Source organism: Impatiens glandulifera, chromosome 7 (assembly GCF_907164915.1).
Source record: "Impatiens glandulifera chromosome 7, dImpGla2.1, whole genome shotgun sequence".
Taxonomy (NCBI): Eukaryota; Viridiplantae; Streptophyta; class Magnoliopsida; order Ericales; family Balsaminaceae; genus Impatiens; species Impatiens glandulifera.
In genome coordinates this window covers 30,083,602-30,097,564 of record NC_061868.1, presented here as the reverse complement: position 1 = coordinate 30,097,564, position 13,963 = coordinate 30,083,602, and the positions used below count along the sequence as shown (strand labels likewise).

Below are 13,963 nucleotides of genomic sequence, written 5' to 3'. Positions count from 1 at the left end.
TCTTGAACAAGTTCAAGTGCGGAAACAGCTAGCTATATTTAAAGCGTCAGATAAACGAATGCAATGGACGGAAAGTAAAGAATATAAGGAGTTTTATGGATGTTCGGAGATAAAAACTCTTACGTCACTCATTATTCTTCAACAAGAAGGATATTCAGTAGAAGACTTTGATTTGTATAGCGCTTACACAAACCTAGTCAGAAACTCAAGACTTAATTGACCGCCTATCCTAAACTCCTAACGCACACACTATTGGACAAAACATAGTACAACGTGAATATATGACAATTTGAATAACAACGTACATGCCAATCGTCTGCTCGCGCACCTTTGACTTTGAGTTGTGCCTAAAATAATAAAACTCAAATTATTAATTTAGCACCCGGTGAGATACAAACCCAGGTCACCTGAGTGACAAGCGGGAGTACTTACCATTACACCACTTACGTTGTTGATATCTAAGTATATATTTATATAATTGATATGACTAACAATAATTGAACTTAGTTTTATCCATTTATTATCAAAATTATTTCATCAATTATCAAAATCAAGTATGATAAATTATCATAAATCAATTAAAACCTTAATCTAACAATTTCTCCCTTTTTGATTATTTAAACTAAATTATCAAAACCAGGTGAGTTCATAATTTAATCACAATTCAACAATTTCTCCCTTTTTGATTATTTAAACTAAATTATCAAAACTAGGTGTGTTCATAACATAATCACAATTCAACAATTTCTCCCCTTTTGATTATTTAAACTAAATTATCAAAACCAGGTGAGTTCATGATTTAAACACAATTCAACAATTTCTCTCTTTTTGATTATTTAAAATAAATTATAAAATTCAGGTGAGTTCATGATTTAAACACAATTTTGACATTATCATAATCTTACAATCTTACAATCTTAAAATATTTTTAAGGTAAGAAAACATAGACTCGGGAAGTGGCTTCGTGAAGATGTCAGCCACTTCAGCCTGTTGCTTATCATATGTTGTGTCCGTCAGTAATCGGCTGTCCAAATGTCATTTGACTATTCCAAGCTGCTATTCTTGATTTACCTGCACCTGTAAATATTGACACATTTGGTACCCTATTTTCTTTGGATCCAGGATGGATTATCCATTGTTGATCCATACTTGAATTATTCTTATAGATCTCCCAATCTGTGTGTTAGACTTGACAGAGTTCCTTCTATCATGTATGTGCTGAACATATCTCATTTCCTTTTTAATTCCAAAATCCTCAGTTTTGATCAGCTGTACTATCAATATTGAGAGAGAAGTTTCTTCTGTATTAGCAATACAAGTGATTCATCTGTTGTCCTTGGGTAGCTATTTATACTTGAAGTACACCAATGGAAAAATCTTCTTTATGGACACATGTTCTCTTTCCGTTGGATGTATTATCCATGATGTATTGGGTAGTATAGCATGAATATATTCTTGAGATCATGGTAGTACAACACAAGCAATTTGAAAAACAACGTACGTGGCAGTCGTTCATTTGTTGAGCTCTACTGCCAGCCGTCGCTCATCTTCTTAGACGCCCATCAGTTTCAAAAGACACATCTTAGATGTTCATCTGTTTTGCTTAGACACCATCTAAAGGATTTAGATGACATCTATCTACGCGTACTACTTTGACTTTGAGACGTCTGCTCACGCACCTTTGACATTGAGCTGTGGCTGAAATAATAAAACTCAAATTATTAATTTTTGCACCTAGTGAGATACAAACCCAAGTCACCTGCGTGACAGGCGGGAGTACTTACCACTACACCACTTACAATGTTGATATCTAAGTATATTTATATAATTGAACTTAATTTTATCCATTTATTATCAAAACCATTTCATCAATTATCGAAATCAAGTATGATAAATTATCCTAAATCAATTAAAACATTAATCTAACAATTTCTCTCTTTTTGATTATTTAAACTAAATTATCAAAACCAGGTGAGTTCATAACTTAATCACAATTCAAAAATTTTTCCCTTTTTAATTATTTAAACTAAATTATCAAAACTAGGTGAGTTCATAACTTAATCACAATTCAACAATTTGAAAATCGAATCGTCGTTCTAAGCTTATGCATGAGAATGATGATCCTAAACATTGTAAATTTGTTTTAATCCATGTTAGAGTCGATTATGAAAAAAATCTTTAGATTTTAGTTTCACGTTTAAATTTCTAAAACATGTACATGTATTGAGTTTTGGATGATGCAAGGTATTAGTTAGTTTAGAGTAGATATGGTCACTATGTTTGAGATCCTACAAGTTCATGGAACGATTGGGAAAGAAGCCATATTGAATTTTCCAACTAATGCATCCGTTTGTAATGAATCTTTAGCAACCCAAAAGAGGTCGAGTGGCGTTACAAGACAAATGCAGGTTGTAGGTCAAGCCATGAATACTACTTGTTGTCAATAGAAAGATAACTCAAAGATCTTTTTAATGATCACTCATTTATACCAAATGGTCAAGTATATCAAAAGATATCAATTAAAAAACAAAGCAAAATAGGTTGGTCCTTGTGTTCATTTGGTAGCTCATTTGTAACAAATGGTCAAGTAAATCCCTTCATATCACCTCCGATCCATACATTATGCTTTTTGCTAAAAGACTTTGGGCAATTTTACTAGGTGTACTGATTCATCCAGATACACCTCAATTACTACAAAAAATATACTCACAAAGGTTAAGGTTTTGAAATTACTATTGGGCATTTTCATTAGGCGTACCGATTCAATCGAACAACCATAGTATATGCTCTCATGCTTAGAGTTTTTAAGAATTTATGTCTAAAAAAATAATATAAGCAAATAAAATTTTGAAATGATTAGCCCAAGAGATGACTGAATCGAAACATGGAAATCTTCATTGTGAGTCAAACTTCAGTTATCAAATAACCCTTAATAAAAGTTATTGCTTGTATAAAGTTGGAAGATTATTCTAGATAATCTCCTTCGTATCGAGAAAAGAAATGGGAGTTAAAACCAATCTCCTCTATAATCGTCCAAAACTTTTCACGTGTCTTTGAATGCTGATGATGTTTTGATTTAGAACTAAGCACGCGACGATTGGATCAAGGTTCATTAACTTTTGCATCAAGAAATCAAAATATCCAAGTCTTCATGCATTTATGCAACACGAAAATTTTAAATACCCTAGTTCATACTAGGTATATTATTTCTTCGAATCATGCATTCGGTGTCCATAACATTTGACCTAACAAAATGCATTCAAATCTTTTGGTTTTGAACTTGTTGTTCTTTGTACTAATTGAAAATTAAACTCCCTAGTTCATTTTAAGGTCATTTTTTCGAAAGAATGCATTCATTGAACGCAGCTTTTGAGCTAGAAGTGCATTAAATCCCTTCTTCCCAAGAATAGTCATGCATGCGTGGCATCCTAAAATCGAAACACCCTAGTCCACAATGAGGGCATTGTTTTAAGGCATGCATATAATCATTAGAACACCACCGGAGCTGTGCCTATATTCTCATTGTTCATACCAGATGCTAGCAAAGAAAATCGTGGGTGTCATCAATCTATATTGAGAAACTATTCCCTAACAGTGTGTTTCTACTACCCTCGATAAAGCTAGATACACCCTTTAAAACTTTCCTATGGTGTGTATACATAGGCATATGGAATTTCTTCATTTGTAGTGTAAAACATGTTCCTAAACACCGGTAACTTTTAGAAATCATCTTTCAATAAATGATACTTAAACAAAGAGACATGATGATGCTCTCAAGGCGCACTTGGTTCACTTTACCAGGTCATAATCTTTTGGATCTACAGCCTTCATACGTTAAATTCAACTTTTTATCTTTTCTAGGTTAATTTCATGTCTATGTCAAGACCCGAAGTGAAGTCTTAGAAACTAATGTCATATTATGTACGGTTGGACTTTCTTAGTCTCTTTTGAGATATATAAAGTGTATATGCAATTTTTCTTTACCTGTGACTTATTTGACATTCATGTAATCAATTCTTTGTGTTGATCCCAATCGCATGATCAGAAAACATTAGTCTCTCATCATCTTGTAGACATGAAAAATCAGTGTCGTCAACCGTCTATCATCATCTTGTCGATATAAGAACTCCATTTTATCAACAATTGCTCATCATCTTCTCGATATGAGAACTCATTGTGATCAACAATTGCTCATCGTCTCCTTAATATGAGAACTCAGTGTTACCAACAATGACTCATCATCTTCTCGATATGCGAACTCAGTGTGACCAACAATTGCTCATCTCCTCGATATGAGAACTCAGCGTTACCAATAGTTTCCATCAACTCCTCGATATAAAAACTCAGCATGAACATTAGTTTCTCATCATCTCCTAAATATGAGAACTTAATATTACCACCAATGACTCATCATCTCCTCGATATGAGAACGTATTGTGACTAGTAGATTCTCATCATCTCCTCGATATGAGAACTTAGTATTACTAGTAGTGGCTCATCATCTCCTCGATATGAGAGCTCAGTATGACCATAAGTTGTTCATCATCTACTCGACATGAGAATTTTATATTACCAGAAGTTTTTATCATCTTCTTAATATGAGAACTCAGTGTGAGCAATAGTTGATCATCATCTCTTCGATATGAGAACAAAGTGTTAGCAGTAGTTCCTCTTCATCTCCTTGATATGCAAACTTGGTGTGACCAACAATTGCTCATCATCTCCTTGATATGAGAACTCAATGTTACCAGCATTGGCTCATACTCTCCTAGATATGAGAACTCAATATTATCAACAATTGTTCACCATCTCCTTAATATGTGAACTCGGTGTTACCAATAGTTTCTCATCATCATCTAGATATGAAAATTATCATCTCTTCGATATTTGAACTCAATGTGACCAACAGTTGCTCATTGTCTCCTCGATATGATATCTCAGTGTACCAAACATATTCTCATCATCTCTTCGATATGAGAACTTAGTATTACAAGTAATTACTCATCATCTCTTTGATATGCGAACTTAGTGTTACAAACAGTAGCTCATCATCTCCTCAATATGAGAACTCAGTGTGATCATCAATTCTCATCATCTCCTCGATATGATAACATAGTGTGACCAGCAATTGCTCATCATCTACTCAATATAAAGACTAAGTATCTCCAACAACTCTTCATTATCCCCTGATATGATGACTTAGTGTCGTCAGTAGTTCTTCATTATCTCATCTTGAAAGCTTAGTGTTGCAAACAAATCTTCATTACCTTTTAGAATGAAGCTTCATTATGGACAATAGGTGTGAATGCCCTAATCAAAATAACTAGGTCTTTATTACTTTTGTTGATACAATGTCTAGTCTTCATGACTAGATCATTAATAAGATACATTAAGTATGTACAACCCAAAGTGTAGTAAGTTTATTTATATTTTATATTGAAACTTACAATTATTGATATGTACACTTCAAGTCTCAAGTTCACTTCCTTGTTAACCCCGGTGTTGATTGGATTGACAATCAAACGACAATTCATTATTTATTTGTTGTAAATATCATATAGTGCGTATTTATACAAGTTTCACTTGATTGTTATCCCTAGTGTTGAACATTTGGATGATCAAATGACGAATTTTATTTTAGTGAATGTTATAAATGTCATCTAGTGTATATTTACACATGTTTCACTTTCTTGTTAACCCAGGTGTTGATCGTTTTGACGATCAACAACGATTGTTATTACATGATTGTAGTAAATACCACCTATGCATATTTACACAATTTTCATTTGCTTGTTAATCTCAATGTTCATTGTTTTAACGATCAAACGACGATTATTTATTCATTTTCATATTTTGTAAATCAGCAGCCTTAGTGTGCTGAGTTTACCTAGGTTGTTTCCAAAGTCAGCATCTTTAGCGTGTTGTACTTATCGTGTATCAACAAATCTAGGAGCAATCTGTTTTGTCTCAAGAGTTAGTAGTCTTCGCGTGATGTACTTGTCACGTGTCAATAGATCCAAGCGTGATCTATTTTGTCTCAAGAGTTAGCATTCTTAGCGTACTAGACCTGTCATGTGTCAATAGATCCTAGTGTGATTTGTTTCATTACATGAATTGGTTGACTTAGAGTACTGAGTTATTTGTTTTTCTTTGAGAGTTGGAAACCTTAAACGTACCAAAATCATCTATTTCGTTACATGAATCAACAACATGGGTGTGCTGGATTATGTATTTGTTACTCAAGTTGCTCATCATCTCGTCGATGTGAGAACTTGTTTATTTTTTGGGAGTGGTTCATTATTTTAGATATGAGGATTCTTTATTTGATACTCAAGTGATCTTCATCTCGTCGATGTGAGAACTTGTTGTTTTCTATGAGTGGTTCGTTATCTTAGATGCGATGATTCTGTATTTGTTACTCAAGTTGCTCATCATCTCGTCGATGTGAGAACTTGTTTGTTTTTATCAATTTAGGAATTTGTGATTTAAGATAAAATAGTTAAATTTGATTCGGTAAATTGTCCGTTGTTGGAACAATGTGAGCCGGGCCTTGAATAGGAAAGTTGAAGAGCCCAAATGCTTAGTCTTGCGATGCGGCTAGGTTCTACCAAACCAACCTAGATAGCTTCCTTTGGGTGTTTTCTAAACTAAACGAGGATTAAGAATTTGTAAAGAAATCGAATAATGATCAACTACAACGACGAACTCGAACACAAATTGCTTGAATTTGATGATGGTTGAATATAGAGATTGTAGTGTGAACGGATTTTTACTAATAATTTTGTTTTTGGTGTATGGACATATTGTCCTAGACCAAAAAATAGAATTTGTAATTGTGTTTTCATATTAAAATCTTTTTTCCAAATTTCACACGAACAAAAATTGGGCTGCGACTCTAAAAACGTTAAAGTTAATACAGTATTTTGTTAAATTCTATTAAATTATTCATCTCATTTTAGGCCACGTCCTTCGAGAAGTTCCATTTTCTCACCTCGCTTTAATAGTTACGAGAGAAGGTTAAGCTATAGGATTTAACCAAATCTACAAGAATTGAAATTGTACTCTAGTAATATTCTAATTTGGTTCATCATCTCAATTTACGTGATTCGAGAGGAAGATAGACATTAGGGTATCGACAATAGAGTTAAACAGTTTTTTTAAGTCGGTTTTAGGCGTCACATCTCATTTTTTGTCTTTTTCTTCTTTCATTACTTTTTTATTATTATTTTGCAGTTTTCATTTATAGAATTATTAATAAATTATCGCCCCAACTTTATATATATATTTTTTAATAATAAATATTAGAAGGTTTGAAAATTATATAACCTACCAATTCTCAAAATTTCTTATGTAGGAATATGTTGTTGCCAAGTATGATCAATGCCATGCATTTATTATAAAAATATTATATATTACATTGTTGGCTAGAACTTTGAATGAGTGTTCAATTAATAATGAGGATAGAGAAAATTTGTAATAATTAAATAAAGATTAAATTTTAACTAGGTTTTATTTTTAATGTTACAAATTACAAATTTATTCCATTTTAAATGGCTGTGCATGATAATTTTAAAATAAATGTAATTTGCTTAATTTTACATAATTAGTTTTTAGTTAAACTCAAACAACAATATATAAATAGAGTATTGATGAATTTCGAGATATTTTAATTAGAAACTATAATTAATATTATAGAAGATGATAATTATTCAATAAACAATAAAAAAAATCAAATTATAATGTTTGAAATGACATTTATATAATCATAATTGATTCTAATAATAAGCATCAATTTAACAATTTGACATAAACATAAATAAATAATAAAATATTTATAGTAAATCATTCCTAAGATAATTTGCTATTCTTATCATGAGTTCTAAAATCCATGCATAAATAAAGAAGTTACATCTAAAGTTTTTATAATTTTATATGATAAATAAATTACTGTTATTTCAAATTAGTAATTTAAAGAGACTTAAAAATAAGAGGTAACCCATGAGTTGGCCTAAGAGAGAGCATGTGAACTGGGGAATGAATGTAATTAGATGAAACCGAGAAAGAAAATTGAGTGAGGATTTGGGACAAGATTATCTTGTACTCCATCATTGATAGGTTTCTTCCCACGCACATTCTTCCTCCAAAACCAAATGGCAAGAACCCCATTTTGTGCTTACACCCTCCATACAAAGGGTCATTTTGAAATCTCTGAGGCTTGAACTCCATTACATCATCTCCCCATAGTGACTTATCATGATGCATGGACACTACATCGATCCATATATTTGTTCCCTTTGGAATGACATTATTTTCTATAGATATGTCTTCCCTAGATTGCCTTTGCGCATTTGGTGCCGGTGAATACAATCGTAAAACCTCATTTTGCACCCATCTCATCTACATGAAAAAAATTAAAATTAAATTAGCACTAGAAATAAAATAGTTTATCCATATAGACAATGAAAATGGAAGTATGGGTCCTATATTATCTTAAAATAGAATCAATCTTAAAGTATATCTTTTTAGGTGAACACATTGTCTTTAAACATTCATTAGAAAAACAAAAAATAAACTCTTTGATTACATTATTTATATGTTTTACGAACCAAAAACAATAGTACATTCTTAGGATAGGAGTAATGAAATTGATTTTTACCTTTGTTAGTTTAGAAAGCATATTTGCATCAATTATGTTGTTGTCTCCAACTACTTGTTTGACTTCTTCTCTCAATTGATCTTGCCAGGTGGGATATGCGGCAAGAACCAATAATGTCCATGTAATCAACAACGCAGTTGTCTCATGCCCACCAAAGAAGAAGGTTTTGCATTCATCCAATAATTCTCTTTCACTAAACACATGATCATCTGAATGTTTGTTTCCCTGTAACATGGCACCGAGGAGATCTTTGTGGACGCCCACGTTCTCTTTTCCACTAATGTCCCATTCCTTGCGTTCCTTAATGATAGATAAGATCAGACGGTCGATGTCTTTCCCAAGCCTATAAGCCTGATGGACTTTGTTTGGTTGTACCAATCTAGAGAAAGGGACACCTACAAAGCGATTAGCACTAAACAACACCTTTTGCATGGTCCTTAGTTTCTCGAACACCTCTCTTCCGTTTTTATGATCTAGGCCAAAGGTTATTCTAGCGATTATTTCACCTGTTGTTATGGAAAGCTCTGCCTCTGCGTCTATCTCTGACTTTCCCAAAGCAACAAGTGCACCCCATCGGTCAAGCATCTTTCTTGTTGATTCCAACATTAAGCTTGTCATGGCCTGCATTGATGGTGCATGAGGTTTGGAAATTAGAATTATGATGAGTTTGAAAAGATATAGAAAATATTTTAGATTAATTTAAATAAATTATGAGAAAAATATATATATATAGGTGAAGAGATAGATATATAGATATATAAAACTTGTAAATGATAATTTATTTATGCATGTATTTCTTTTGGTTACTTTATTATGTGATCAAATATAAAATTAATTTATGAGATTGATGATTATTTTATAGCTCTCTTTTTCTAGAACATTGAACAGTTTTTTTGTTGAATTGTACCAAAAAGTATAGTCCATTAGTATTGGTGTACCGGTATCATATGTTGACTATAAATTCTTGCCTTACAATATTATCTGAAAGTCCAAGAATGAACCTTGAACACTGACTTTGTTCTTAAAAATATTTACCCTTCACTTTCAATAACCAAAATTGTAATTAAATAATTATATATAAAATCAGTAGAAGAAAATCTCAAAATGTAAACATACTACTCCCCTTAATTTCATTTTAATAGTTGTATTTTTCAAGGTTTATTGATAAATACTTGACCGGATAGAACATAAGTTATATAAGCTTTTGTATCTTGTTTAATTGTATAAAAAATAATTAGTAAGAAAATGATCTAATAATCTGCATTAATCCAAGTCTCTAAGTTGATGAGATGAAAAGAGAATATGAAGGAACTAACATGGAGATTGGGTGGAGAAAACGCGAGTGAGATAACACGCCTATGAGTAAGCCACTTTTGTCCTTCCACCATGACAAGACCGTTTCCAAACATGGGCTGTCTATCTTTCTTGAAGACGGTTGGCTTTCCCCAGTCTTTTCCCTTCACTATGGACGCCATCTTTCTTAGGAATTCTGGATCTGCTGTATAGAGAAATGGCTCTGTTCCTAACCAGTAGATGAACACCTTCCCTGTAAATAAAAAAATTAACTTTACAAAACTATTCCAAGTATTCGGGCCATCAAAATATCAGAGAACACCTTGGAGTGTGATTTAAAGACAACCCCTAGTCCAGGATGTACACCTCACTTAGACACTTGTATCAAATCTATTTGTAATTTTTTAGTGAGTTCATTATAGTGAGTTTAAAATGATCCTCGTGTTCAATATGAAGCATATATAGTTATACTGATAAGGAGCATGTACAGAACAAATGCATGCAAGGTGAGTGTCTGAAATGACAACATAGTCTAGGAAGTTACAAACAACATATTATTTTTTAAAATTGAACTTACCATAAATAGATTGCCAACGGTAGAAGTAGGGAAAGACCGAGGAATGTATGTCATGAGAGATGACAGAAGAAGGAAGGAACTTAACAATATCTCTCTGATCATAACTCTGTCTTATCTCACTGATATTTCCAAGAGGGAAAATTGGCTTCGGACCGTCAAAACCATTCTTTCTCAACTTCTTATAGATCTTTCTAGGAAAAACCCACAGCGAATTAACCGCTACCCATAGCAAAACCAAAATAGTTGCAAAAGTTAACACAAATACAACCATCACTATCTTAAATTGTAGAAAGAAAGGTCTGCATATTATTTGATAGAAGCTTGAGGCGTTTATTGGGTTTTATAAAGATGATGATAGGGACAAATATGGAATTCAAATATCCTTCAAAAGTTTTATTTAGTGGATTGACTTTCAAAAAATGTTATTGGACTTTCAACATTCAATGGCTAGACGCCCATTTGATTTGGGTGGGTTTGTTAAAAGACTTTCGAGAATGTTAAATATTATTTTTTATTATAAACTAGTTGACAAGAATGGAATATATTGAAAAGAGAGTTATATATATACATCTGATTGGATATGAATAGTCTTATAAATCTGCCACTGAAATCTGTTAATTTTTTTTCTTATTTCAGAAAACACCATTTTTTTTAAAGACTTTATGCTTTAATCATTTTTGGAAAATGTCATTAGTATATGACTGGGTGCTTTTTATTTTATTTATTTATGGAAAATATTCCTAGCACGGGCTTTCACTTTTTTTTTTCGGATTGCGAGTTAAAATGTAAAACAAATTCTGAATCAAACAGGTTTAGAGTCTCATTTTGAGTGTCCCTTTTTCGAACATTTCAAAAGGAAGCCAATTTTCATTTTGACACAAAGTGCATCAATAATGCAGTCGAATCCGTATTCTCGGAATTTTTTTGAAAGATATTTTGGATATTATTTTTTTCTCCCGAAACATCATTTTGATGTCTTAAATCAACTTTTCACTTTGCGTCATATACTTTGGATTTTATTTCGCTTCCTTTGTGTTTTAAAAAAAAATGGAGAGATTCTCTATCATTATTGGCTTGAGAGATCCCTTATTATACTCGGGTACTATTTAATAGAATCAGTAAATTCGTGTTTCTATTAAACAATTCAAGACGTGAGTCTTAATGATATCGAGTAGTGATTTCAATATCTTATTCATTTTGAGTATTATTATTATTTGCGGCGACCTAGTATATCTATTAGAATCAGTAGTCATATGCTCTTACTTTTAGAAATTAGAACGCGAGTTTGGGTGAGATATATGTGATTGCAATATCTTAATCATGTGGGAAGCACTCTCTTTCTCTTTTTTTAAGAGCACGGGAATGTCTAACAGAATCGGTACACTCACGTTCTTGTCTTTAGGCAATAAGGACAAGAGTCTAGAGAACATGTAGTGATGATTTCAACGTCTCAACCTTGATGACTAGTTTTACTTATTTTTTACAAGTCTCGAATTCGAGACATCTATCGATTTTGCAACATTTTAGGAAGCGAAACAATTATTTTAGTCACGTGTTTTAAGTTTAGACTATAATTTTTTTCCACGAGCTTTCCTTATTTAGAACTAGTCGCGAGTACACGAAAATATGCAATCTGATATCCTTTGCTCGAACTATCGAGGAAATTATAGAGTTTTTTTTAAATAATCGTTGAAGGAACACTCTCATTTTGACTCTTTTTTTTATAGAGAGGGATCATGGAGACATTTTAAAATATTTTTTGGAAAGTAAATGATTATAATTGGGCCTTGAGAAAATGTTGCCTACGGTATTCTCTTGGGAGAGGAATGATGTCGAAACATAGTGTGAATTTTGGTTTTATTTATTTTTTGGTTGAATGATTTAGAATGCGCTATTGGCGATAAACGACTTACCTTTCATTATCATTGCCTTTTTTTCATCATCATTTATTTGGTTCAAAATAATTAAAATGCGTTAACAGTGATAGACAACTTACCTCGCATTGGGTCTGAAGTAATTAGCATTGAAAAAACAACCACTCCTCTTTGCTATTCTTTTTTATTTTTGTCTTGGGAGGGTTATATATGTAGATTCTTTATCTGCCGATCTAGTTTGTTGGACAAACAAAGTTATCCTTTAGAGCTCTTAGTTGAGTATCCTTTGACTCCTACTAAGAGTTGAAGGTTCTATATTGCGTTATCATGGATAGGCGACTTACATTACTTATTATTTTATTTATTTATTAGTTTTAGATTACTTACGATGCGCTATTGATTATAAACGTCTTATATCACGTTATTAATTAGTTTTATTTTAAGTGTTTATGATGCATTGTTGGGGATAGAAATCTTATGCGACATCATTGTTTGAATAGGAAGATGATCACTTCTTTCCATTTTGTCTCATTTAGCTTTAAAGGGATGCATCTGATAATTTTGCATTTGCAATTTTGATTCGCCGTGTCAACTTTGTCATCTCCTATTGCAAGATTTGAACTCGTAATCCTCCTCATTTAGTTTTCCAAATTCAAGTTTTTGCCAATAATAGTTTGGATTGACTTTTTTGTTTATTCAATACCTTGAGCATTCACTGGTGAAAAAGTGGTCAAAACCGAGAGTTAAAACTCTCGGTTTTGACCATATAACTCTCGGTAAAGAGACCTTACCGAAGGTTTTAGTAACTCTCGCCATCCCTCGGTATTGACTCTCTCGGGATTTCCACAAAGAGAAAAACCGAGAGTTATATGAAAACTTTCGGATTTTTCTCTTTTGGAAAAACCGAGGGTTTTACAAAGAACTTTCGTTTTTCTCTTTTTGAAAAACCCGAGGGTTGTACAAATAACTTTCAGTTTTTCTCTGTGTGGAAAAACCGAGGGTTTTGCAAACAACTTTCGGTTTTTCTCATTGTGGAAAAACCGAGAGTTTTCATATAACTTTCGGTTTTTCTCTGTGTGGAAAAACCGAGGGTTTTGCAAACAACTTTCGGGTTTTCTCTTTGTGGAAAAACCGAGAGATATTACAAAACTTTCGGTTTTCCCACAAACTAAAAAACCGAGAGTTATATGAAAAACCCTCGCTTTTTACCCAAAAGAGGAAAAACCGAGGGTTTTTCATATAACTTTCGGTTTTCTCTTCGGCTAAAAACCGAGAGTTTTCTAATATCTCTCGGTTTTTCCACAAAGAGAAAACCCGAGAGATTTCATTTTTACTTTCGGTTTTTTCCTGTAAATTTTTAAAAATGTGCGGATTATTTTGTTCGCAACCAAAACCTGTTCAGCCACCAAACCAATATATCAATGATAAAAGAAATGCAACATACATTAAACGATCACATTAATTGATCATGAACATTACAAAATTCGACACCAAACTAATATTCCGAACAATCTGTTCTAAATTCAACCACTAATGAAAAAATGTTTTGAATCGAAACAACCT

The 13,963-nt window shown here is 32.5% G+C and overlaps 1 protein-coding gene across 1 annotated transcript; it reads right to left on the bottom strand.

Annotated features, from left to right (window-relative positions):
- Nucleotides 1–7,932: 7,932 nt before the first annotated feature.
- LOC124909710 (cytokinin hydroxylase-like) lies at nucleotides 7,933–10,797 on the bottom strand. The gene is made up of 4 exons (XM_047450362.1): nucleotides 10,527–10,797; nucleotides 9,973–10,202; nucleotides 8,657–9,277; nucleotides 7,933–8,397 (listed from the first exon to the last, which is right to left on the bottom strand). Exons 1-4 carry the CDS (start codon nucleotides 10,795–10,797, stop codon nucleotides 7,969–7,971), a joined length of 1,551 nt encoding a protein of 516 aa, XP_047306318.1. The 3' UTR covers nucleotides 7,933–7,968.
- Nucleotides 10,798–13,963: the final 3,166 nt, after the last annotated feature.

Coding starts and splice junctions, on each gene's coding strand:
- LOC124909710 (XM_047450362.1), bottom strand. CDS start 10,797: ATGGTTGTATTTGTGTTAACTTTTGCAACTATTTTGGTTTTGCTATGG. Junction 10,203..10,526: donor CCGTTGGCAATCTATTTATG/GTAAGTTCAATT, acceptor TTTTATTTACAG/GGAAGGTGTTCATCTACTGG. Junction 8,398..8,656: donor TGCTTTCTAAACTAACAAAG/GTAAAAATCAAT, acceptor TTTTTCATGTAG/ATGAGATGGGTGCAAAATGA.